This window comes from Mauremys reevesii, linkage group 10 (genome assembly GCF_016161935.1).
Source record: "Mauremys reevesii isolate NIE-2019 linkage group 10, ASM1616193v1, whole genome shotgun sequence".
NCBI lineage: Eukaryota > Metazoa > Chordata > Testudines > Geoemydidae > Mauremys > Mauremys reevesii.
The window spans coordinates 66,004,498-66,030,132 of NC_052632.1; the positions used below are offsets into that span (position 1 = coordinate 66,004,498).

Genomic DNA, 25,635 nt, shown 5'->3' on the forward strand with positions numbered 1-25,635 from the left:
CTTCCGGGGAGGTCGCCGCGTCCTTTCCTGTCCCGAGGCAGCATCATGGAAGTGGCTGGGCCGGCGGCGCGAGGAGCGGGAGGCGCGTGGTACCAGCTCAACGGCTAATTGGGACCCCTCCCCCTCCGGCGGGGAGCGCTGCGGAGTCTCACGGGCCCCTGCCCGGGCTCGGGGAGGGCCGGCTGGCGGAGGTGAGCAGCCGGGGCGGGGGCGTTTCTTCCCTTCCCTGCCCCGCAGCTTGGCATCTGCCTGTGTGAAGAGCAGCGGGGCACTGTCACCGCTTCCCGCTTTAGGAACGTCTGTGAGGCGTTCTCCCCTTCCCGGCGCCTTTTTACAGGCCAGGCGCGTGTAAGGATCTTGCGCCGCGTCCGACTTCAAAGTGCGCGTTTCTGACCGGCGGGAGGGAGTGAATGAAATGTCGAAGCCCGGCTGGCTGACAGGTGTGTTTTCATCTTTCGTCTTACTGCGCAGACGCTGCCATGTTGGGAGGCGATGAATTCATCAGTTCCCCACCAAGGAAGACTGTCAGGTTTGGTGGGACGTTGACAGATGTCTTGCTGAAATACCAAAAGGTGACTAGACCCTTGTTTTCCTTCAGAAACTCTCTGCAGAGAAGCGGTATTTTCAGAGTATTCGGGTGTTTATGCCGGTGTATCAGTTGTAAGCATAGTCAAGTTCTCTATTGCACCAATACATGCCACTTGACTTCAGGCGGGTCCTTCCAGCTCTCCTCTCCTCTCTCTTTTTGGTATTTGGGCAAACTTGTGAAAGGCTTTCACAAGTTATCATGTAACAGACACATGGTATTGAGTTGAATGTCACATCCAGTAAATTCCAAAATTTCAGGACCTGTTCTAGGGCTCAGTGGCTGGAACCCCGTGGTTTTTGGGGAAAATCAGAAAACTGAAGGGAGAAAAATGGTGGCTAGATGGAGCTCCTGCCATCTGATTAACACAGCTACAGCTTCAAGCACCACTGCATTTGTCAAATGGCTGGTTGTTGGTACCCATTAATGCTTTCCAGCATAGCATGGCTTATCTTCCAAACAAAAGAATAATGATGGTGGAGTGTGGAATGGGGGCTTGTACACAGCCCCTGGCAATGGGGAGAGAATAGGGGTTCCTGGTATGGGGGAAATGGAGCACACAGAATACTTTGTGGGGCGGTATTGGGGGGATCCTGGAAGTACACAGAGCCCCCAGCATGTGGAGGGGGGGAAGGTGGGAATGGAAGGCAGAGTCCCTGGCATAGGGTGAAACTGGGGACTCTAGTATCAGGGGAGATTGGGAGGAATTAGGCACAGAAACCCTGGGATGGGGGGAAATTGTGGAAAACTGGTATGGGGGGAAGGGGATACACAGAAGAGCCCCTGGCATAGAGAGTAAAGTGCGGATACGGGGCACACAAAGCCATTGGCATGTGGGGGAAGAATGGGGACAGCGTTCCCTCCAATTTTTTACGTCCATGTACAGAATGAATTTTGTTATGTGCACCAATATGGAGGTGTGTGGCGGAGGTGGGGGCCAAGGGGTTCGGAGTGTGGGAGGGGGCTCAGGGATGGGGCAGAGGGTTGGAGTGCTGGGGGTGAGGGCTCCGGATGGGCTGGGCTAGGGGAGGGGCGCCTCTCCCTGCCTGCGCAGCCCTTTTTAGCCTGCTGCGCGGCCGCACATCTTAGAGGGAACTTAGAATGGGGGGTGCACAGAACCCTTGGTGGGGGAGATTGAGGCATATGATGGAAAGGAGTATGGGGAGGGACACAGATGCCCAGGCATGAGGCAGGGGAAGCTGCAGGGAGTCCCTAAGAGAAAGGGGAATGAGAGGTTGCCACATAGGGTCCTTATGAGGTGGAAAGGATGAATACAAGGAGCCCTTGGTATGTGCCATAAGCTTGGCCTATTCAAGCTACAAAGTGTGTGATTCCCTAATATAAGTAAGGGCTGGTCCACACTAAGAAGCGGGGTCGAACTAGGGTACGCAAATTCAGCTACGTGAATAGCATAGCTGAATTCGAAGTACCCTAGTTCGAACTACTCACCCGTCCAGACGCCGCGGAATCGAAGTCCGCGGCTCCAAGGTCGACTCCGCCACCGCCGTTTGCAGTGGTGGAGTACCGGAGTCGACTGCGGCGCTTCCGGAGTTCGAACTATCGCGTCCAGATTAGACGCGATAGTTCGAACTCCGAGAAGTCAAACTCACCGCGTCGACCCGGCTGGTAAGTGTAGACTAGCCCTAAGAAGAGAATTTGACTCCCCTGAGGCAGCCTAATCTGAGGGTGCAGAGTGATCACATTTTATAAAAATAGTGACTTTACAAACATCACTTTTCAGAAACAAGTTATTTCTTACAAAACAGCATTAGCTAAAATTGAGAACCAATCTATGAATACTACTGCTGTGTTTCACAGGATTTCTAGTGTTTATCAATTGTTTTCATAGCTATCATTATAAAGTGTAGAGAATAAGCTTGTATTTCAAATTGTTTAGGTGTACTATATGGCAGAAAACAGTTTGTGTTTATTTTCTCAGGGTGAAACTACAGACTTTGAGTTGTTAAAGCACCAGCTGTTAGATCCAGAAATAAAGGTAAAAAATTGTCTGAGATCATTTTGATTTGGCTTTTCCTCTGAGACTGAATGTAATTGTGGGGCAAATAGTATTTGCTTAATATTAAGTTTATTAATTGTTAAGATTAAACTTGGGTCAGGTTTAGGGCAGTGCTTTTTTATTTAGCCTGACTATCTGCTTTGTAGTCATCTTTTGATGACAAAAGTATTTTTAAAAATATATTGCAATGTGCCTAATGCGGTATTATTGGGTTGCTGTGTTTTCCCCTCTCAAAAATAACAATACATTTATATGTGTAATCCATTCCTGTAGGGTAAATTTGATGATGAGGGAGCGCTGAAGTGACAATCTCCTTTCAGTTCTGCTTCTGCATTCAAATTCTAATTTATAGCTTCTCTACTATTCCAAGGCCTAATTGCCCCTTTCTGCGCAAAAAAAACCAAACAAAAAAAACCCCCAAACCCTTAACTGAGACCTGAGGAAGGAAGACTAAGGATCTCAGTGTGCAGTTTCCTCTAAATTGATCCTGTATTTCAGAGGGAGAAGAGGTGAGGGGAGCGGGTGTTGTTTGTATTGACCATCTGTGGAAGAAATAAGTGGTGGTGTTTTGTTTTTTTTTTCTCTCTCTCTCTCTCAGAATCTGTGGATCCTCTGAGATCTGTCAGCGATACAGGGCTGTCCAGGCAGAAAACTTTTGCTTCTGTACTAGCTCCAGAGTCCAAGGCTGTTCTCCCCAGGTCCATTGGAACTGTGGTGCCAGCGAGTTCCCTGTCCACTGCTTAAAGGGTTGATCCCTCAGCACAGAGAGAGCTCTGTTTAGGAGTTAACATAGCATGAGGTTATATTGACTCTGGGGCAGACTCCCTCAGGGTTGATGGAGAGACAATATGCTTCCCTTGGGGTGCTTATAATCTCCACTAACCCCTCACACATTTGCCCTCTTCAGCACTGCAGAAAGCACTGTACAGGGACAAGAGAAGAGTGCGTGTAGGGAAGCAGATGGTCCCTTGCCTGCAGGAGTGGTAAAATCTGCATGCAGAGTATCATCCTCTTAAATGGATTCTGAGGGGGAAAGGCAGGGACCCCCAATATTCTATTTTGATTCTATTTTTACATTGTATGTGGTTCAACGATATGGACAAATGCAAGTTTGGATAAAACCATTAAACTTGCTTACTGAGGTTCAGATTTAAACCCACATCTTTAGATGTGTGAATAGTGTGATCATTTACTGTGCCACTGCACTCATTCTTGAAACAGAAATAGATTCAAGCTAAAATGTCTGTTCTCCCAGTGATCTTGTCTAACTCACACTAATGGAAGTTCTAGAAATTCATGACATTTAGATGAGGAAATAGCCACTTTGTTTATAATGTCATGTTTGATTTGGGTTTTAAAGATTTTGAAATTGGCTTGAAAGATCATATTATTGAATTTGTTATATCAATCTTGTCTGATTTATTTTAAGGATGCCCAAATCATTAATTGGCTGCAGGAATTTCGGGCTTCTGTTGCATATTTGACCAAAGACTTTGAGCAGCTAGTCAGCATTTTGTTGGTAGGTATAGTATCCAGATATTGCATCTGGAGATCAGTAGTTGAATTCTTAAAATGTCCTTGTATTTCACATGATTGTTTCTAACAGCATGCTATTTGCAATAATACAGAAGCTGCCATGGTTGAGCAGAAGTCAAGATGTGGTGGAAGAATATTTGGGTTTTCTTGGTAATCTAGTATCAGCACAGACTGTGTACCTTAGATCATGTCTGCGCATGATTGCTTCACATTTTATACCCCGTAAGTTTTTATTTTTTGGTTATCTTTTATTCATTATCCAAATATTAGGTTAACATGTATGCAAAATTAGAATGCTTTACTGTAATTATCACTTATGTATGTTGATTATTGTGCATTTATTTGGACAACTGAAATGCAATAGAGAATAACGTTAACTGTAAAGTCTTTAATTTACCTGGATTTTTAGAAAACTCATTTTAAATCGATAATAAAAACTCTTCTTCCTATAATAACTCAGAGTACAAATTATGCTAATTTTCATGAAAAAACGCAACTAAAATGAAGCTAGTACTATGATGCCATGTGGAGAATCTTCCCAGTTCCCAGAATGGAAAAAACCCTGTGATCATCCTATGTTTTTGGTGTAATGTAGATCATTTTGGGGCTGTAGTTCAGATGAGATCTTTCTTCTAATGATACTTTGATCTGTGCCATTGAGATTGTCATCTTTAAATTTTATATGGTTATGTAATAATTATCCTATTTCCTGTCAGCTCGAGTAACCATAAGGGAGGATGATGTGTATATTTCAGATTCTGATGATGATGAGGAAAGTGAGTATTAATGCAGCATGGTTTAAGTATGCTCTATTCATTCTTTTAGCAAAAATGTTTGTATATTGTGTCTTTTTGCAGACTTTTTTCACTGCAGCTTTAATGGTGATGTGTACTATTGAAAACCTATGTAGGAAAATGAGACATCCTGTAGAAAAAGTACAAAGTGTTAGTACCTCCTGCACTTGAATGCACACAACTCCCATTGAAATAATCTGCATGATAATCTGGCCCTTCTAATCCATGGCCACTAATACAGTAGTTGTGGTATTGAGATGAGTGCATAGGAAATAGAAATGTATTTCAAAGGCTTAGAACCATGATTGGTATAAAAACAAGTTAACTTGAGTATTTATGTTTATTTTCCTTTAGTTTAGGTAAACAAAATATAACCAAGTCATGGTTGAGGGGCACTTAAAAACCTTTGCTAGGTTCTTGCTTTTATCTGATTGAATTTCTGCAGCAAACATAAATGTTTGTAAGATGCGGATTTCCTTTCCTTCTCACACTCACTTATGAACAATAGTTGACTCTGTCTAGAATGACTCTTCTGCATAAATTCTGCTGATGGCTGTGTAACTACAGCTCTAGTTTCTTATAGGAGTGAGGTGAGCCTTCTGTGAGCTTTTTCCTCCCAATATTGCACATCTTACATTATTTTTATTTATTTATTTATTTAATCTGATCCTTTAAGGCCTGTATAATTCCTGTAGCAGTCAATGATTATCTTTCTATATACTTTAATTAGTTCAGCCCATAGCGAGTTTAAAAAAAAAAGAAAGTGGAAATGTGCAACACTGTGGGTGAAATGTGAGCCTTCCTTAGCATGTAGTCAGACTCTGATCTCTAGGGAGATCGGTGATGTAGGGGTTGTAATAATATCTTGCTTTGGTGGTGGCTATTTAGGGTTGATTATGGTTCAGTATTCACTGTATTTTACATGTGGACAGTAACTTTGGAAGTAAGGAGACTCCAAAAGCCAACTTTGGTAAATGTAGTTTCCCTGGTGAACTATAAAGCACGAGTGGCTAGCAGAATGTATTTATGCTATCTCCTAGAATAGCCCCTTGCATGTAACTTGATAAGGGAAATAATTCTTTATTACAACTCATTTTTTGTTTTTATAGGTCTTTCTGGAAATTTTAACACATGTCATAGAGCACTGCAAACTATAGCAAAATATGTTCCTTCGTAAGTATATCATTCTGCAGTTTTGTATATCCTTTTAGCTAATACAAAACTTTGTTTCACCAATGGGTGAATTTAAACTAATTGATTGAGCAAAGCGAGGTTTAACTCGCAACTTTATGGTATTTGCTTGTCTGTAACGTAGTAGTGTTAGAATGCTGCATCTGATCAATTCCAGAGTTTCAGGGACTATTCTAGGCATCAATGGCCACAACCTAATTGATTTTGATGCAAATCAGAACAATAGAAAAGCCTGAATCAGAGAACTATCATGGCCCCCAGACTGCCTGGTGCTGCAGGCAGAGGAATCTCTCTGCCGCCTAAACATATCAGAGGCAGTAGCTTAACTTTCTGCATAGGGTGATTGTCTGTAGTCTGGATTCTTAACAGAAATAAAAGAGCCTTACAGGGAGGGTTGTAGGGGGAGAGTGGAGGAATGATGGAAGAAATGGGAACTCAGAGAGGGAAAGGGCAAGAGTAGGGGTGGAGAGAAAGCAGCAGAGACTAGAGGGATGGTGTAGAAGTGCTGGGAGAAGCAGGAAGTGTAAGGAATCAGGGACTCAGACAGGACTGATGGTGGTGAGGGAAGCAGAGACCCCAAGGAGAGTGGTGGTGTGGGGGAAAACAGACTCAAGGAGGTGGGTGAAGAGGACAGCAGGAAATTGAGGGGGTCGGAAGTGATGGTAATGAGGGAAGCAAGGGCCTGGTGTGGGAACTGTATGTGTGGGCAGGCGTGGAAGCAGGAATTGGTAGTTGAGGGAGTGGAAATGGAGAGGGGAAAGTGGGGTCCCGGAGGGAATGGGGAGAACAAAGACCCTGCCATGAGGGGGCAAGGGAGAAGTTCCCCAGGTATGTGCTGGAGGGGAGAATGTGGGGCACACGGAGCCCCTGACATAGGTAGGGGAATGGGGATGCACACAGAGTCCATGGTGTGGGGAGAAGAAGGGGATTGAGGAGGACACATCGTTCCTGCCAAGGGGGAAAGAATGGGGGACAATGAAATGGGGAGAGAGGGTACATGGGGGAGCACACAGAGCCCCTTGTATGTGGAGAAAGGAATGGGGGACACAGAGCCTGGCATTGGGCACTGTGTAGGACGAGTTGCAGGGAGCTCCTGAAATAGAGGGGCATGAGAGGGTGGCACACTGGGAGCTTGTGAGGGAGAACAGAAGAATGCAAGGAGCTCTTGGGGTATGCTGTGCTCTCAGCCTACAGAAATTGTGAAGTGTGTGACATCTCTAGTTATAAAAACTTGGATCCAGTTAGGTCAAACAAGCTTATAGCAGAACTTTACCAAGAAACTGTATAACACATAGTAATACTTTTTGTATGTTTAGTTTAAAAGTATTCAGTATCAAAACTGGAGAGTAAAAATTGCTGTACAAAGAAAAATAAATTCCAATGAGCAATTCAAAAGTTGTTAGTGATGTGAATTGTTCCGAGCACATTGAAGGCTTACTGTGCAGTCAACCTTCAACTTTTCTTTTTGGTGTAGCAGTTCTTTACTGTGATCTGGTAAGATCCTTATTATCAGAATCCCGGTTTACCTCTACTTGCTTCAGGTACAAATCAGGGTCCCTATCCTGCAGTGTGTTGCATGTGACCTCTTCATCTTCCTGCAGTCCCATTCACTTCAGTGGCTCTGCATAGGCACAGGGGTTCATCTGTGTGCACCACAATCCAGGTTCAGCACATAGGCTTTTGTGTCCTCAAAACTAACCAGAATCCAAGTCAGCACAGTAAAGCCAACATAATGTAGCTTGAAAGAATGATATGTCAGATAAGTATAAAGGGCCAAATGTTCCCCTCATATGGGAAAAGTGCTCAAAAATATCATTGCAACTGACTGCAAAGAACTGATTTTACTTCGCTTAGTAGGGAGACGATTGCAGTTGTGTGTAATGGTAGTTTATGTGAAACTCTGGTCCTTGACCCATCACCACTTGGAAGTATAGCTTACTAGCATAGCAAAAAGCCACGCTGCTGTTGGTTCCTCTAGCTATGCACTGAAAACCCTTTGTTGTGGGAGCAATGAGAATGCTTACCTCAGTTGCAGTAACTTCAGTGTGGATTTCCATATGGAAATCTACTGGGTAGATAAGAGACCATGCTACGCTCCATCCTCTCCCCCCAACAAATAATGGATTCTGATAGCTTAATGTTAATATTAGAGGAGCTTCTGTGGAATCAAGTAATGGAAGAGTGTGCTTTCTAACTTTTGTTTTTCCCCCTCTATTCTTACCCCTCCCAAGATAATGGTGGGGGAACTTTAGATTTTATAAAAAATTAACACTTTTTTGTGGAAAGTTATATAATACATTAATGTCCTATAGAAACATCTTGTACAATTCGTTATCCTACAGATTCAATACATGCACTCTCCGTTTCTTCTGTTTTGGGTAAAGCTTCCTGTATTTTCTTTATTACAGAACACCACAATTTCTCATGCCGATACTTGTGGAAAACTTTCCTTTCATTAATAAATCAGAAAGAACTCTGGTAAGAGCAGGCAGACTATCTATCTTTTTAAAATGTAAAAGTAGTAGAAAATACCATAGTTTGGCATTTGATACATTGCATAGTCTAATACAGGTGCTTTAGTGCTCACCATATTGAATAATGTAATTTTAATATTGTTGAGTAATTTTAACAAAAACTATACTTTTTCTGTAGTTGCTTCATTGCTACATACCCACTGAGAGGAGGATCCAGTAGTACTGTCAATTATTAAGGTTTCCCAATACGTCCCATTATAAGATCTTGTTTTCAGTTGCTTTTAACTTTGGAAAACTTTAACCATTTGGACTGAAATTTTCTTTCTGGGTGCCTGCCTCAGGCTATTTTTTTTTTTTTAAATTTCAGCCAAAACAGTTTAGCTGTTTCTGAGAATGAGGCTAGGGAAAAAATAAGTTGTTTTGCTCCTGTTAAAAACTCCTGGTTCTTTGAAAACCTCTATCAGCCCCATTCTTTGCAGCAAGACCTTGACTATGAGTTGGTGGGGGTGGGCAGAGCTTTTTGTCAGAGTTCTGCCTTTTGCCATCCTTGCAAAATTTTCCCCAAATTTATCCAAGTTATAAAATTTGAAAAATGAGTGATTTGTACATGCTCAGAAGAGACTTCTTCGATTTTAGCAGCTAAACTCCCCAAAGATTCTGTGAGCCAGCTGAGCAGTACTTTTTCTGCAATTCCAGGTCTGGGCTGCTGTGGGCCATACTGGTTCCAGGCCCCTGAACTGAGAGCAGGGAGCCTGTCTCTCCTGTGCTTTCAATGACCCCTGATAGGTCCAGGCAGTGTGGAAAAGGCTTCAAATGTAGAGCAGACATGAGCTGAACCTTAGGGGTTGTGGTGGAGTAGATTTAGAAGTAGTCTGGTGGAAAAGGTGGGAAGGGGGAACTGGGACTGGAGGCTGGCAGGATTTCGCTGTTGCACGTGTACTGTTTAAATGTACTTGAAAAAATAGTTATGAAAAAGATTGACAAAAGTTACTGATGCCCTCATCCTCTTGTTTAAGCACATTGTTTGGATTATATATTAACTTGTTTTTAGCAACTCTTTAGAAGTTAGGACAGAACTGTAAGCTGTTCAACATCCACATCAGTTTCAAATCTTTAGATAAGAGATAATTTGTGGTTTAGCGATTTTGTAGCTATACTGCTGCTTCTAGTTTCTAAAATCCTTAAAAGAAATGACTCTGTCACTTTGAATTCAAGGGAAAATCCATATTTATGGTAATGTTGTATTACAGGAATGTTATGTTCATAACCTGTTGCGAATTACTGTGTATCTTCCAACACTGAGGCTTGAAATTCTGGAACTTATTGTTGAAAAGCTATTAAAGATGGATGTAAGTATGGAACAAACTGTCTTTGAAGAAACTTGCTGTCTCTTAAGTGCCAGCAATGACGTGATTGTTTTAATATTAAACCTCAACAGAAATTATACTCAAATAGGGTTCACAGTCTTAAGGTACAAAAGCGAGTAAATTAAAATTAAAGAGCTGAAGCTCCACCCTAAAACTGTACAGTTGTGCTTAGATGTGGAACCATATATGATATACAATATTATTCTTTGTGTGGAAATTCTGTAGCACAGTCTTGAACATGCCAAAATAAGATTTGGATTACAGGATTGAGTGAGTGGCACATATCACCAGAGGCTTTTTGAATTATGTGGTGTGTTGCATCCACATACTGGAGATTCGAATCTGGGCCCAAGGATACATCTTCATAATATTCTGCTCTTCATGTGTTGAACATCTGTCCGTGTTGCTTTTAAAATAGGTGTTCACTCATTAAAACATTTTGAGTGATGAGGACTTCACGGGTCTCCATTTTGGAGCGCATCAACGTAAATCAATCTGTCAGGTTGTTAGTGAGCACACCCTGTGAAGCGTGTGTCTGCTCCCTCCTTAATATTCCCAACTCCTGTTAGGCCAGGGATTTCGAGACCATTAAGAAATGGACCGTAAAACTTTCACATTAGTGCAGTGTCAGTAATAATTGTAGGCCACGTGACCTGATACTTGACCTATTATGGTCCCTCTTGCAAGCACAAAATTTAAGTTAGTTAAAGTCAATTTCATGCACATAGCTACCAAATCATGCCCTAAGTCCTTTTGTCACCCCAACCCTTAAAAAAAAATTAGGAAAATGTAGTTCCTGGAAGTATCTGAGTGAAGTTTTAAGCAGTTTATATTGTGTGTGTTTGTTTATATACTTAGTCCCCAAACTCTGTTAATAGTGTCATCTATATCTGACTTAAAGAATATAGTGTGGTTACATTTTCCTGCACCCAAGGTTTCTTTAAAAAAAATCAGATTTTCTTTCCTTATCTCTAACTACAGGTAAGTGCCCCACGACAAGATATTGAGGATGCTGAAGAAACTGCTAAGAATTCTGATATCAAGGAAAAAACCACAGAGGAAGGACTCTTTGACATGGTTGGCTAAGCACTCTAAAAATGGATGTTTATATTTAAAAAATTAAATAGCAGTTGAGAGTCGTATTAATTTTTGCCTGTAAAGTGGCAACGAGGTACAAACTTGCTTTGTTATAACTAGGTTGTAAGTTAACTGCCAAGAAACATCCAAATCTTCAGTCAAGTTGGGGATTTTAGCCTTTGCAATATTTTAGTAAGTAGAAAGTAATGACTGAAGTGGAATTTGGCCAGGACCCCAGGACATGAGTTAACCGTAAAGCTGATTGGAAACAGTTATATGAAACATTTTGTCAGAATTTGCAATTTCATCGAAATTGAAACCGTCTACAGGGCCATGTTGATTTTTGACAAAATTCCACTGAAAACCAGCCAGTTTGCTTGCCTTGCTCTTCAGCAGCCCAGGCTCCTGACTCGTTGGCAGCCTCCCTGGCTGACTGACAACTGTGAGCTTGGAAGCCCTGGCTTCCTGGCAGCCTGAACTCCCAAGGCATCCAGGGCCCTAGCTCCACGACAGCCTACCAGACCAACTGTCCTGGTACTGGGGTTTCCAGGGTCCCTGACTATGGAGCAGTCTGCCAAGCAGACTGTCCTAGAGTTGGTGATTCCAGGCTCCCCACCTGGTTGCCTGCCAGGACTTCCTGTGGCACTTTGATGGAAACTTTTGAAAATGTTGCTTTTCATTCTGAATTGGAACAAAAAGAAATTTCAAAATCCTCTGCAAAATGGAATTACCAGTTTCCACCCAGCCCTAGTTAGGACCTCTGCATGAGAACATTAAGGAACTCAAGGCCTCAACTTTGTCTTAGACTTACTGAAAGTTGGTACCTCCAGCCGTATAATCCCCTAACGATATGCTGTGGGATTGGAAGGAAAAGTTCTAGCTACTGAATTGCCGTTGTTGATTTGTGTTAAAACAACACCGAACATCTGAAAGCAAACCCTAAGAAATTTTACAGTTAAAGTTAAAACTGTGGGCTGACATTCCATTGATAATTCATGTGGGTGTAACTCCCATTTAAAAACCTATGTCCAGTCTACCTGGTGCACCATCGGCAATTTAGCATGGAGAGTAAATATTCCAAAAGAGGTGACAGTTATTAACCTATTCTCTCTGTGTCAGAGATTGATTCATGTTCAAAGGGGAGTGGGGCTTACACAAAAAATATGCGCAAATACATCTAGAGCCTATTACAGAGTACTAAGTAATTGACTTAAGCCCATCATCAGTACAACAAAGCAATATTTGTATATATTTGCTTGTAGCTCTTATAACTAAGCTGAACAAGAATTAATTATATACTTGATGGTGATTATTTTGAATTATGTTAGTAGTGCTAAATGTATGACTTTGAACAGAGAAAGTATGTTTTGGTTTATTTATAGCAGTGCTTCTCAAACGGGGGGTCGGGACCCCTCAGGGGGTCGTGAGGTGTCAGCATCCAGCATTTATAATGGTGTTAAATTAAAAAAAGGTTTTCTATTTTCATAAGGAGAGTCACACTCAAAGGCTTGCTGTGTGAGAGGGGTCACCAGTTCAAAAGTTTGAGAACCACTGATTTATAGTGACAGTCTTTGTTGTATAGTACATATGAGAGCTTTTTAACTGCTACTTTATCTGACAGGAGGAAGATGAAGAAACAAAAGAAAACAAAGATACCTTCAGTAGGAGTGACACGATGGCCCATCCACTAGCAGAACGCTTGGATATTTTGATGAACATTCTGTTTTCTTACATTAAAGATATCTGCCATGTAGATGGTAATAATGTACCTGAGCCTGTTGTTTTGTTAGTAATTAAATATAATAGAGTTCTGCTAGTGCAGGATTGGTCCTCTAGAATCTGTTTTTTTCAGCTGTAAAATTCTTCTCCCAGCAACATGATATAGGCTAGATTTTTTTTTTTTTTTAAAGCTGTGACAAATATCTGCTGAGCATAGCTGCAGTTGGACGATGAGGCAAAGAAGCCAGTGTTGGCTCCCTTATGCTGGGACCTGTTTTATACCAGCTCCAGTGTACTTTTGAGTAGCCTCGTTAGTCGTATGGCAACTGGCTATACATCTGCTGAGAATAGCTGGAATGCAGTAGCAATAGCATTCTGACTAACTCACCACTCTGTTCCCAACCTGACATGTCCCCTATGTCAGGAGCCACATGAGACAAGTAAAGGAGCCAGCTGTGTTATCTGAGGAATCGGGGGGGGTTCCTCAGTTGCGTAGAGCCATTGGCTTTTCAGCCACTTTGTGCTGTCAAACTGGCACAAAGGGCCAGAACAGCGAAGAGAATCTGGCCTTTCATCTGTTGATTTGAGCCCCTTCTTTCTCTTTTTCTTGTCTGATCTTTTTTGTTTATACTCAGTTGGCCTTATGTATTTATTTTTCCTGCCTTACCTTTGACTTTGCTTCTTTGGTGTCTTGGTACTGTAAAATTTCTGTAATAACCTCAATGCTCCCTTGCTTCTACTTGATGATAACTTTGATAATTAGAATCATAGATTATTTTTAGGGTTGTCAATTGCAGTTCACTGATGCAATTGACTCAAATATTAACCACGATAAAAAAAATTAATCGCACTGTTAAACAATAGAATACCAATTGAAATTTATTAAATATTTTGGATATTTTTCTACATTTTCATATATATTGTATTCTGTGTTGTAATTGAAATTAAAGTGTATATTATTTTTATTACAAATATTTGCACTGTAAAAATATAAACAAAAGAAATCGTATTTTCCAGTTCATCTCATAGAAGTACCATAGTGCAGTCTCTTTGTCACAAAAGTACAACTTATAAATGTAGATTTGATTTTTTTTTGTTACATAATTGCACTCAAAACAATGTAAAATGTCAGAGCCTACAAGTCCACTCAGTCCTACTTCTTGTTCAGCCAGTCACTAAGACAAACAAGCTTGTTTACATTTACAGGAGATAATGCTGCCCTCTTCTTATTGTTGCCTGAAAGTGAGAACGGGCATTTGCATGGCACTTTTGTAGCTGGCATTACAAGGTCTTTACGTGCCAGATATGGTAAACATTTGTATGTTCCTTCATGCTTTGGCCACCGTTCCAGAGGAAATGTTTCCATGCTGATGACGTTTGTTAAAAAAATAATGCGTTAATTAAGTTTGTGACTGAACTCCTTGGGGGAGAATTTTATGTTTCCTGCCGTGTTTTACCTGCATGATAAAAGAAATAGTATTTTTCAATTCACCTCATACAAGTTCTGTAGTACAATCTCTTTATCCGGAAAGAAAGTGCAACTTACAAACGTAGGGTTTTTTGTTATATAACTGCACTCAAAAACAAAACAACATAAAACTTTAGAGCCTACAGGTCTACTCAGTCCTATTTCTTGTTCAGCCAATCACTAAGAGAAATAAGTTTGTTTACATTTATGGGAGATAATGCTGCCCACTTCTTAATTACGTCACCTGAAAGTGAGAACAGGCATTCCCATGGCACTCTTGTAGCTGGCGTTGCAAGACATTTATGTGCCATATGCACTAACGATTCATGTGCCTCTTCATGCTTCAACCATTGGTACAGCAGACATGCTTCCATGCTGATGATGCTTATTTAAAAAAAAATGCATTAATTAAATTTGTGACTCAACTCCTTTAGGGGGAGGGATTTTATGTCTCCTGCTCTGTTTTACCCACATTCTGGCATATATTTCATGTTATAGCAGTCTCGGATGATGACCCAGCACATGTTCATTTTAAGAACACTTTCACTGCAGATCTGACAAAATGCAAAGAAGGTACCAATGTGAGAGTTCTAAAGATAGCTACAGCATTCAACACAAGGTTTAATAATCTGAAGTGCCTTCCGAAATCTGAGAGGGATGTGGTGTGGAGCATGCTTTTATAAGTCTTAAAAGAGCAACACTCAGATGCAGAAACTACAGAACCCAAACCACCAAAGAAGAAAATCAGCCTTCTGCTGGTGGCATCTGGCTCAGATAATGAAAATGAACATGTGTGGGTCCACACTGCTTTGGATTGTTATTGAGAACCCATCGTCAGCATGGACGCATGTCCTCTGGAATGGTGATTGAAGCATGAAGGCACATGTGAATCTTTAGCGCATCTGGCATGTAAATATCTTGTGATGCCGGCTACAACAGTGCCATGAAAATGCCTGTTCTTGCTTTCAGGTGACATTGTAAACAAGAAGCGGGCAGCATTATCTCCTGCAAATGTAAACAAACTTGTTTGTCTGAGCGATTGGCTGAACAAGAAGTAGAACTGAGTGGACTTGCAGGCTCTAAAATTTTACATTGTTTTATTTCTGAATGCAGTTTTTTTGTACATAATTCGACATTTGTAAGGTCAACTTTCATGATCAAGAGATTGCCCCACAGTACTTGTAGGAGATGAATTGAAAAATACTATTTCTTTTGTTTTTTACAGTGCAAATATTTGTAATAAATAAATATAACGTGAGCATTGTACACTTTGTATTCTGTGTTGTAATTGAAATCAATATTTTAAAAAATGTAAAAACATCCAAAAATATTTTAATAAATGGTATTCTGTTATTATTTAACAGTGCTATTAATTGCATGATTAATTGTGGTTAATTTTTTTAATTGCACGATTAATCACGGTTAATTTTTTTAATGCTTGACAGCCCTAATTATTTGTATAATTTATATATCAGCGGTAGCTATCCGGCAACCAACCATTCAGTTCAAATTGGAATTTAAATCATATATTGAAATGCAAAAGAAAAGTAGTTGTTTTTTCTCTTTTGAAATTTATAAGAACAAATATCTGAAAGGGACATTGGTAGGAGGAAAGCTATATTTAGTCATGCATCTGTGGTGCTAAGCCTCAATTATTAAACAAGCAAGAATATTTAAAAATCAGATTTCTTTTTGTATTTCACTCGTCTGGAACACAGATACTATGTGACTTAGTTTCACTTTCTGGCTGTTCTGCACTAGCACAGTATTGCAATATTTGCATATCTAACAGCTCTGGGGAATGTTTAAATCCAAACCTAAAAAAAACCTTAATTGAAATTAATATCAGGAAGCATTTATGTTAATACTGGGTATATAGACCCTAACATTTGGAGTCTAATCTGTCTGGCAGTGTTCCTTTAAAATATTAACTGTAATTTTGAGAAAAATCTAAGTGCCTCTGTGACTGGACAAACTCCCCTTTCCTCTTTTTTTTTTCTTTCTTTTAAATAGGGAAGCTTGATGTTAACAATACGAAGGACTTGTATAGGGATCTGGTTACTGTCTTTGACAAGCTCATTTTGCCAACCCATGCTTCATGTCATGTACAGTATTTCATGTTTCACATCTGTAGCTTTAAATTGGTGAGTACAAGCATACACTTCCTAAAGTGCACCTCTCCTGTTATATTTGTTGCATGTTTTTATTTTGTTCTCCTAGTGGATAAAGTTGAGTTAAGCTGATTAATTTAACTGATAACCCAGTGCCAATCCATATCTGGCTGAAAAGGCACATTTTTATCCCTATTCTCTTTACTTTCTTTCTCCTTTGCCAGCACAGTGTTAAAAACCCCAAAATAAGCAAATTCTCAAAGGACATACCTTTCAGCATTTGTAGGAGTATTTACTTTTTTTTTTTTTTTGTAATTATAAATTTTGTAGTAAACTTTTGGTACAGATTTTTTTTTTTTTTTAAACCAAAAATGTGTACATTGATGTCAGGAGTCTCTGTTTACAGATGGCATCAGCATTAGGGATAATAGTTTGAATGTTTTTGTTTTGTTTTGCAGGGGTTTGCAGAAGCATTCTTAGACCATCTTTGGAAAAAATTGCAGAATCCAAATAATCCTGTGGTGATCAGACAGACGGCTGGAAGTTATATTGGCAGCTTCTTGGCAAGGGCTAACTTTATTCCAATTGTGTAAGTAATGATGCTAGATCATTTAAAATATTTTATACTTGTATATGGTCAGAAGTGAAGGATTTATGGCATATATTAGATTTAAGTATGGAAAGATAATGTGCCAGTTCCTCTCCCACAACTCTGACAATGAGCCATAACTCTTGAGCTAAAATGTCCTTGTTGTTCCCCTTTTGGGGTTTTCTGACTCTTCCAAAAAGTGTTGTGTTTATGGGATGTGGACTAATGCCTGCTGGGTGAGGATGAGGTAATCAAACACCGGATTTATCAGAGGTACTAAGAACCTATAGTTCTCTTTGACTTTGTTGGAATTGTGGGTGCTCAACATGTCTGACATTCAGCCCCTAAACTTATTTTTGAACATACATCTTCAAGTGTGATAGGCATTGCACTAAGCCTCTGAGACATGTAGTGCAATTATTCCTATTCATTGCATAGATTAGTCTCTGTAGTTTACGTGCTCAATAGGTGGATGAGTAGACTTTTTTTCTTTGTAAATGTTATATAGTATGGGATATTGTCTTCAGGATTTCTGAAGCTTTTGTTAAAAGCAGTGGGCTTACTGACTTAATGTTGAACCTAATTTGACATTGGAACCAGAAGGTTTCTCTTGTTGTTTGTGCCTCACAGCTCAGACAAGATGATTTCCAAACTTTTTATTTGGTGGGCCACTTTGTTCATGATCCTCTCATGAACTCATCACTCCTACCAATACTTCAATCTTCCTGATGCTTGGGGTTCTCAATATTGTTGCAGACGGTTCAGTAACTGCTGGCACAGAGGACAAGACGGGCAGTGTAATCTACTTCTTTATAAAGTGATTTCTGTGCTTATTTGCATGTACAGTACACATTAAGCTCCTTAAATATTTTAAAAATATATTTCATACGTGAGTTCAAATGGTGTTCTTACAGACCATGTTTCTCCATTATAGTACAGTGAAAGCATGCATGGATCTGTTAGTTAACTGGCTGCACGTTTACATTGACAATCAGGATGTGGGGACAAAAGCTTACTGTGATGTTGTTCTTCATGGACCTTTTTACTCCACGTGCCAGGCTGTGTTTTATGCTTTAATTTTTCGCCACAAGCAACTTTTGGATGGAAACTTAAGGAAGGGTGAGTACATTGAAAGTGTTAGTCCTATAAAATTAAAACAGAATTAATGTGTAAGCTCTAAAGATATTAATTTCCTTATGGTCAATTTGGTGAAGTGAATTATGGGAAGGTTAAGTTACTATATTTTAAACAAAGTGCATAAGACTTTGTATTTGTATCGGAATACAAAGCTGGATAACTTGCTTTTTAGCTAGTAAAAACCAATGCAGATAAAGTCATTGGGCCCACTAGTGGGTGCTCTGAGTTATTTTACCAGCACAAATCAATGTAAATTGGTGGGAGGGTTCCCCTTGTGGCACAGAGCTGGTGTAGTGGGTCTGTGCCACCCCTTCAGTTACTGATACATGCAGTGTGACTGGAGTGCCCCTATGCCCTGATGATCCTGGCTGATGGAAGGGACCATGTAAGACAGTGAGCAGTTGAGCGTAAATTAGAGCAACCTGCTGCTGTTCTAACTTAAACTGAGGGCTGGGCCAGAACTTGAAGGTCTACTGATGAATAGTACTATGTAAGAGCTAGGGGGCATTTTTTGATTGATTGGAACATAAAATAACCATAAAGCCCCATGGCCATTACTGAGCATAACTCTGCCAGACTGGAGAATCTTAATTATGAATTAAGCGTCTACTGTATCTGTAATAGCATATTAAATATGGAATCCTGTTATATATCACAAGCTATTTGTGTTCTCTACTTGCAGAACTCTGTGACTTGTTCTTTACAGACTTCTGCATTCACCACAATTTTCTTACATTTATTTTATAATTATTAGTAGAGTCTCATTATATGACAGAATAGCCTGGCCGGGGGACATCCTTGTTTATATTTCTTTTTTCTCTCCATCTTCTTTAGATGTTCTGCAAAAGCTTCCTTCTATTGCTTTACATGCATCTGCTTGACAAGTTAGCGTCCCCAGCTGTCCCTCAATATTATATGTTGCTTGATGCAGCCAGAACTGATTTTTTTTTTTAATTCAGTCTGAAAAATCTTAATGCTGAATAATTTTAAAAAGTCACTCTAGAATTTCCACATACTGTATATTTGTACAATCATCTGGCATATGACTGAAAAGATCTGGCTGCTTTGTTTGTGCAGGCCCCGAGAGTAAGTGCTGCATAACTTGCAGGTCAATCATCTAATGCTTATAATCTAATATACATTTTTTTATAATGAATTCTTGCACCTGATTTCAAAGTATTCTCTGAACCAGAAGAAACATGATCTTGCCTTTTAATACTCTAAAGTAATAATGAGAGATTGGCACAACGTTGGGAGAGTTCTAATATGAACTCTGCTACTGACTTGCTGTGTGGCCTTAGGGAAAAGTCACTTCTTTCTGTTTCCCTATCTGTAAAGTAGGAATGATTATCTACCTTCATGGGGGTTGTGAGACTAGTTTAATTTGTACTGTGCTTTGAACATGGAAAACACTGTATAAATCCATAGTATTTATCGTACACCATCCTTATTTTGAAGGTTTGGCCTACCTGCAGAACTTAAATTTTGAACGCATAGTCATGTGTCAGCTAAACCCTCTGAAGATTTGCTTACCCTCCATTGTTAACTTGTTTGCTGCTATTACCAGGTAACTATTATTTATTTTTTCAGTTTAAACTTTATATGAACCATATCAATCTGAATATATAACCATAGTGTAGTATTTTGAAGACTAACATTTTTTTGTAAACTTGTATGTTTGTATAACGACTATAGATTATAGTATAATGTAATATACGATAGCCCCTTCAGTGTTGGAATATTACCCATATATTGAGTGGGAGCAGTTTATAGCTAATACAGATGAAATGAAACCCTGTAGTTAAGTAGAGCTGTTTCACTGCTTTGTGATGGTGCAGAATGTTATATACAGCAACTCCTCACTTAACGTTGTAGTTCTATTCCTGAAAAATGTGACTTTAAGCGAATCCAATTTCCCCATAAGAATTAATGTTTGGGGGGGGGGAGGGGTTAGGTTCCAGGGAAATTTTTTTCACCAGACAAAAAACTATATATTGTATAGATATACACACAGTGTACATTTTAAACAAACAGTTGAATACTGTTCACAGCTATGGTGATTGTGAAGCTTGGTTGAGGTGGTGAAGTTAGAGGGTGGAAGAGGGAGGGATATTTCCCAGGGAATGCCTTACTGCTAAATGATGAACTAGCACTTGGCTGAGCCCTCAAGGGTTAACACGTTGTTAATGTAGCCTGTCACACAAGGCAGCACGAACACGAGGGAAAGGAGACAGCATGGCAGACAGACAGACACACACCTTGTGTGTGGGGGGGAGAGAGAGAGGTGCACACTGCCCCTTTAAGTAAGCTGACCCACTCTTAAGTGCATTGTCTTTTTAAGTGGATCAGGAAGTTGAGACAGCAGCTGCTACCCCAAGCTCTCTGTCTATCTTCCTCCATGTCCCCTCCCTGCTCTATATGGAGAAGGGGTAAGCGAGGTGCAGGAGCAGGGGGAGGGGGACATCCTGACATTAGCCGCCTCCTCTCCCCCCCCCGCGCACAGCAAGCAAGAGTCTCTGGGAACAGCTCCAAGGCAGAGGGCAGGAGCAGCACATAGCAGTGTGGGGAGGGACAGCTGAACTGCCTTGATAGCCTGCTGGGTGGCTGCTGCACAGGGAACATAGGGGGAGCTGATAGGGGGGCTGCCGGTCCACCCTGGTTACAAGCCCCCACCAGCTAGCTGCAATGGGCTGCTCTTCCTGTAAGCAGTGGACAAAACAGGCGGCTGCCAAACGACGTTAGAAGGGAGCATTACGCAACTTTAAACGAGCGTGTTCCCTAATTGATCAGCAACCTAATAATGTTAACCGGGACTACTTTAAGTGAGGAGTTACTGTACTTGCAATAAAGTTCTGTTGAGAGTAGAATTGGTTAGATAGACTTCATTTGTAAGCTCCCTTTGTTCTGATTGTATTGTTAACTCCTGCTGTTAGTCATAAAATGGAAGTTTGTGCTAGAATTTGGATATTTCTGTAATAGTCTCAGCCCACTTCAATATCTTGTGAAATTATTTGCTTTCCTTGTAGTTAGAGATGCTTATACTTATCAATGTTTTTTGTTTGTTTAAGGAAATACCAGTTGGTGTTCTGCTACACCATCATTGAAAGGAACAACAGGCAATTTTTGCCAGTCATCAGAAGCAGCAGTGGGGGTGATTCTGTACAGACTTGCACTAACCCCCTTGACAGTTTTTTCCCATTTGATCCTTACATTCTCAAAAGGTATAGATTTCCAATGCAATAAACTAATTTCTGCCTTGCATAAAATAAATTTAAAGAACATACTTAAGGTGACTGTTCTGTTCTTCTAAAATGTATTGTTGTATTATAAGTGAAAACACTCTAGTTTTACATAAGTTGCTTTTGTAGGACTGAGACTGTCAGAAGCTGGAGAATTGGAGTTTGTGCACTCTGTAGGGTTTGGGTGTGGGGAAGGGAAAAGGGCCCATCCTCTCATACTGCATTTGGTAAAAGGTTACTTTAGGTAAATTTTCTTTTATCTACCCCTCTTTAATGAGTCCATTTCATAATATTAGCATAACAAAATGTACTGAGGTCCGTCCGAGTGGTAGTTTCTTGCATCTCTGGGATTGGCACCATGTGCGAGATGGCATCTGGTTTGTTTTCAGAGGCTTTCGTTATTAGTTAGATGGGCTGTTCTTGAAGCTCTCCAGCCTGGAATGCTTATATTCTTTGATCCATGAATGTTTGTGCAGATGGGTTCTTTAACATACAAAAGATGACCATCTTAAATAGATTTTTTCCGCACAAGCCATCTTCTAGCCTAACAAGGGCTGCAGTGAGTCCTTGCTCTAAAGGAATAAAAGTGTTGGACAGAAGTCCGGTAAATCCTGTGGGTAGGATTACAGGCTAGAAGAAAATTATAGTTGGCTGAGGAAGCACTGCCTACGCATTAAAATACATAATTGGAAGAGCTGAGTTCTGTTCCTAATCCTACCACTCGCAGTCCCTTCAGGAAAACCCATATAACTTCTCTATGCATCGCTTTACCCATCAGGGAAATGGAGATAATTTACCTACCACAGGAAGTGTTCTTGGGATTAGTCTGCAAAGTGTATAAGATCCTCTGCAAGGCTCTAGAGAAATGTAAAGAATTACATAGTACAATATTAAAATGAAATGCCTGGTTCATAACTTTTTGTGTGCAACTTTATTCAGTTTATTTGTACTATGCTGCAATTTGTTATCAGATCAAAGAAGACCATTGATCCTATTTATCAGATATGGGAAGAACTGAGTACTGAAGATCTTCAAGAACTTAAGAAACCCTTTAAAAAGGTAACTCCTTCCTGTCAGAAATGATTTGTGTGTGTGTGTGTGGTTTCTGGGGGTTTATTTTATTTTTGGTTAAAAAAAATAATCTTAAATCCTGCATTAACTGACACTTATGGAAGTATACTTCCATTTTGGGGGTCACAAAATGCTTAATGTTAGTGGGAAACCAGCACTGAATTATTAGCCATGCAGAATTCAGGAAGCTCTGTGTATATAGAAAATGCATTCTTTATCTAATTTGTGGGGGAGATGGGGGATCATCATGGCCCTCAGATAGCTGTTTGATTTCTCCTTTTGAGGATGTATTCATAATTGTGCTCTGATGCTAGCACTATGGGCCAGCTGCTGTGAATCATCAAACAGGTACAATGATATCTCTCTCCTGATTGAAGGAGGAGCTGACATACAGGCTGGTGGGTTAGGATGCTGGCACAGATTGAGATCAGTGTAGTATAAGAGATTTAGTTTGTTTTTTCTCATTAAGCCCCAGTGATGATTCCTGTGGATGCCACTTTTAGATCTGTTTTGGATCTATTCTCACAATAAACTACAGTTATTAAAGCTCCCCTCTGCCCTGCCAATGATTCCAACTTCTGTCTATGTAAAGTATTCCTAGAACAGCTATCTCCACATTATCTAATTGATTCACTTCCTTCTGCCTCTCCTGTCTACGTACACTTTGCAGTCTACGTCTGGAATTCTCTTCCCATCTGTCCGCCAAATAGCCACCTCTCTTCATTCAGCTCCTTAAAACTGTATGACCTCTGTGAGGCCTACAAGCCATGAACTTACTAAAAAGAAAAGCCTCTGGACTTTCCAGATCAGCCAGAGTTTTATGACTGAGCTTGAAAACTCTTTGTGGCAGGGGGTGTATCTTTGTATACTGTACAGTACGTAGCACACTGTTAGAGTTATGTGAATAATATAGTATTGCTTGTGTATATATATGTATTGTGGTAATTGGCCTCCACAGCCTTGCTTTATCTGTTTAATTGGTAGACTGTATTATTGCAACATTTTGAATTATTTCACAGTTTATTTAAAAACACATTTTTGGTTTTCAGCACTTTTTTTGGCCAGAAAATTAGATAAACGCTTTTAGCAAATGAATACCAGAAATGGTCAAATTTCCAGGACTTTTCTCTACTTGTCTAGACATACATACCTGTTGGTCAGATATATGCTTCTCTGTGGTGTGAAATCTACTAGCTGTGTTACGAAGCAGAGATTGGGAGCCTCATGAGAACTGTTTTATTTTACTGGGCCAACTAACATACTCCGGTAAATCTCATGTAGTGTTCAGATAACTTTTCCTGGTGAAGAAATTTAAACCTAAGGCTTGAAACTCTATTTAAGGTACTATAATGTCTTTCTGTTTTCACTAACATTTTTTCTCTTTGCATAGTGTACAACTGAAGATGAAGATGATGACTTTCTGAAAGGAGAAACCCCTCAAAATGATGGCTTGGTTGGCATTACTCCAAATTCTTATGACTCAAATATTCTGAGCCCGGCAAGCAGTGTAGGATCCCCTCCAGAAACATATGTACAACGGCACCTCTGACTTCGAAAATCAGAAATTAAGTGGCTCAAAAGCTATGTGCAATTTTCACTCTTTAAAGAGACTTTCTGAGCAACTTTCCAAACTCTGAAGATTTTACTTGTTTTGGTAATCATATTAAAGAAGAAAGACTCTAATTTTTTCTTAAACTTGCTCAGATTTCTACAGAGATGTGTTCTGATTAATTTCATACATTGCTAGAAAAGGCTAGAGAATAAACTGCAATATTTTACAATTTTCATATTGAAATAGTTTATACATAATTTATAGCTATTTTTCTTGATTAGTTTTTGTTTAATAATGTTTGCTCTATAAGGATTTACATAGTAAGGGTGAAATCCTGGGCCCTCTTGTCATTGACTACAGTGGGACTAAAATTTCACTCTAAATGTTTAATTGTGTTTTGATTGGGTATGTTTTAAAGTTATCTTTCTAACAAGTAAACTGAGCATAGGATGAGGTACCAGGGCCTGAGTTCTGATTCCAGCCTGACTTTGCCTCCCTCTGACCTTTGACAAATCACTTAGCTTCTTTTCCTCAGCTTCCCCTATCTGTAGAATACGTGGTAAAGCACTTTAAAGATGGAAGGTGCTATTATCACTGCATAAGATTTTGTTGAAAAAAAATTTTAAGTGTGAAAGTTCAGACTTTCAGCATCTCAGACAGTTGTCAGTTTTGAAAGTGACATGAAAGCAGCTTAATGTGTGATCATATGATACGTAGTCAGTTCAAGAAATGTTGTGCAGTGCTTTAAGTTCTGGGGATGAAAAGGACTGTATAAGGGTTGGTATTTATTATTTTTGGAACTCTATATTTAAATGTGAATTGCGAAACTACAAAAATAACCCTTTGTTTATAGAAAGGAAAAGATGCAATTCTCCTCATGTGTCACTGCTGGGAATTTCTTTACCCTACCATTACTTTGTTTTGTTTTACATAATTGGATTTTTAGGCGGGAGAGGTTTGAATGCATATATAAATAATTACTGCAAAATGAACTGGAAATATCTGCACAATGCTTCAGTTAGATTACAAACCCTTTTAAAAAAAATAAGTATGAGTTTATTCTGTTTGAAAATAGTAAAATTTTAAGTATTTTGGGCCAAATTCTTTGCAACTCCACTGGTCTGACCTTTTGTTTAGACTCTTATTTGTTAGACTTTCAAGACTTGAGCATTGGGTGGGAATCAGAATAAACTTGACACATGCAGATGCTTGCAAAACATAGATTTACACAAAAATAAATGGAATTCTGTATGTGATCTAGCCACTGGAGGATGACACAGGATGTGGTAGTATGGGTTTCAGAAGCACCTGATTTGGCATGTTCCTTCTGAAGGACTGTGTGATGATACTATAATGAGGTTTAGACTTTGGATGAGAGAGAGGTTTGGGGATGACATGGCAAAATTAATCTTCCTGTATCTATAAATGAACTGGTTATTTTTTGTTTGTTTGTTTTTTTGTTTTAAATCTCACCCCCTTCTGCTGTCATTGCAGAACAATAAAAAGAGAATTGAATTCAAAATTAATTTCCTTATCTCCCAACATAAAAGTACTCATCTTAAGCAACAGTAAGGAAAGAATGGTTCTAAAGTGATTGAAAGATTGTATTCTTCCCCATGACACCAATGGCTTTGTCAACATGTTGGGTGAACTCAGATATAAGACTTTTTTCCAAAACATAATGCCAGTTTTTTCTTCTGGCTAACA

General features: G+C 39.8%; 1 protein-coding gene across 1 annotated transcript; it reads left to right on the plus strand.

The window, feature by feature from the left end:
• The first annotated feature begins 1 nt into the window (after position 1).
• On the plus strand, positions 2-25,454 carry RRN3 (RRN3 homolog, RNA polymerase I transcription factor). Its single transcript, XM_039490959.1, has 18 exons — positions 2-191; positions 472-572; positions 2,526-2,582; positions 4,033-4,122; positions 4,232-4,361; positions 4,856-4,915; positions 6,043-6,106; positions 8,533-8,602; positions 9,849-9,947; positions 10,947-11,042; positions 12,664-12,799; positions 16,243-16,373; positions 16,799-16,929; positions 17,864-18,048; positions 19,525-19,633; positions 21,135-21,287; positions 22,277-22,364; positions 23,767-25,454. The coding sequence occupies exons 2-18, from the start codon at positions 480-482 to the stop codon at positions 23,923-23,925; spliced, it is 1,851 nt and encodes a 616-aa protein (XP_039346893.1). The 5' UTR covers positions 2-191; positions 472-479; the 3' UTR covers positions 23,926-25,454.
• The last annotated feature ends 181 nt before the right edge of the window (positions 25,455-25,635 follow it).

Coding starts and splice junctions, on each gene's coding strand:
- RRN3 (XM_039490959.1), top strand. CDS start 480: ATGTTGGGAGGCGATGAATTCATCAGTTCCCCACCAAGGAAGACTGTC. Junction 9,948..10,946: donor AAAAGCTATTAAAGATGGAT/GTAAGTATGGAA, acceptor CTCTAACTACAG/GTAAGTGCCCCACGACAAGA. Junction 16,930..17,863: donor GCTAACTTTATTCCAATTGT/GTAAGTAATGAT, acceptor TCTCCATTATAG/TACAGTGAAAGCATGCATGG.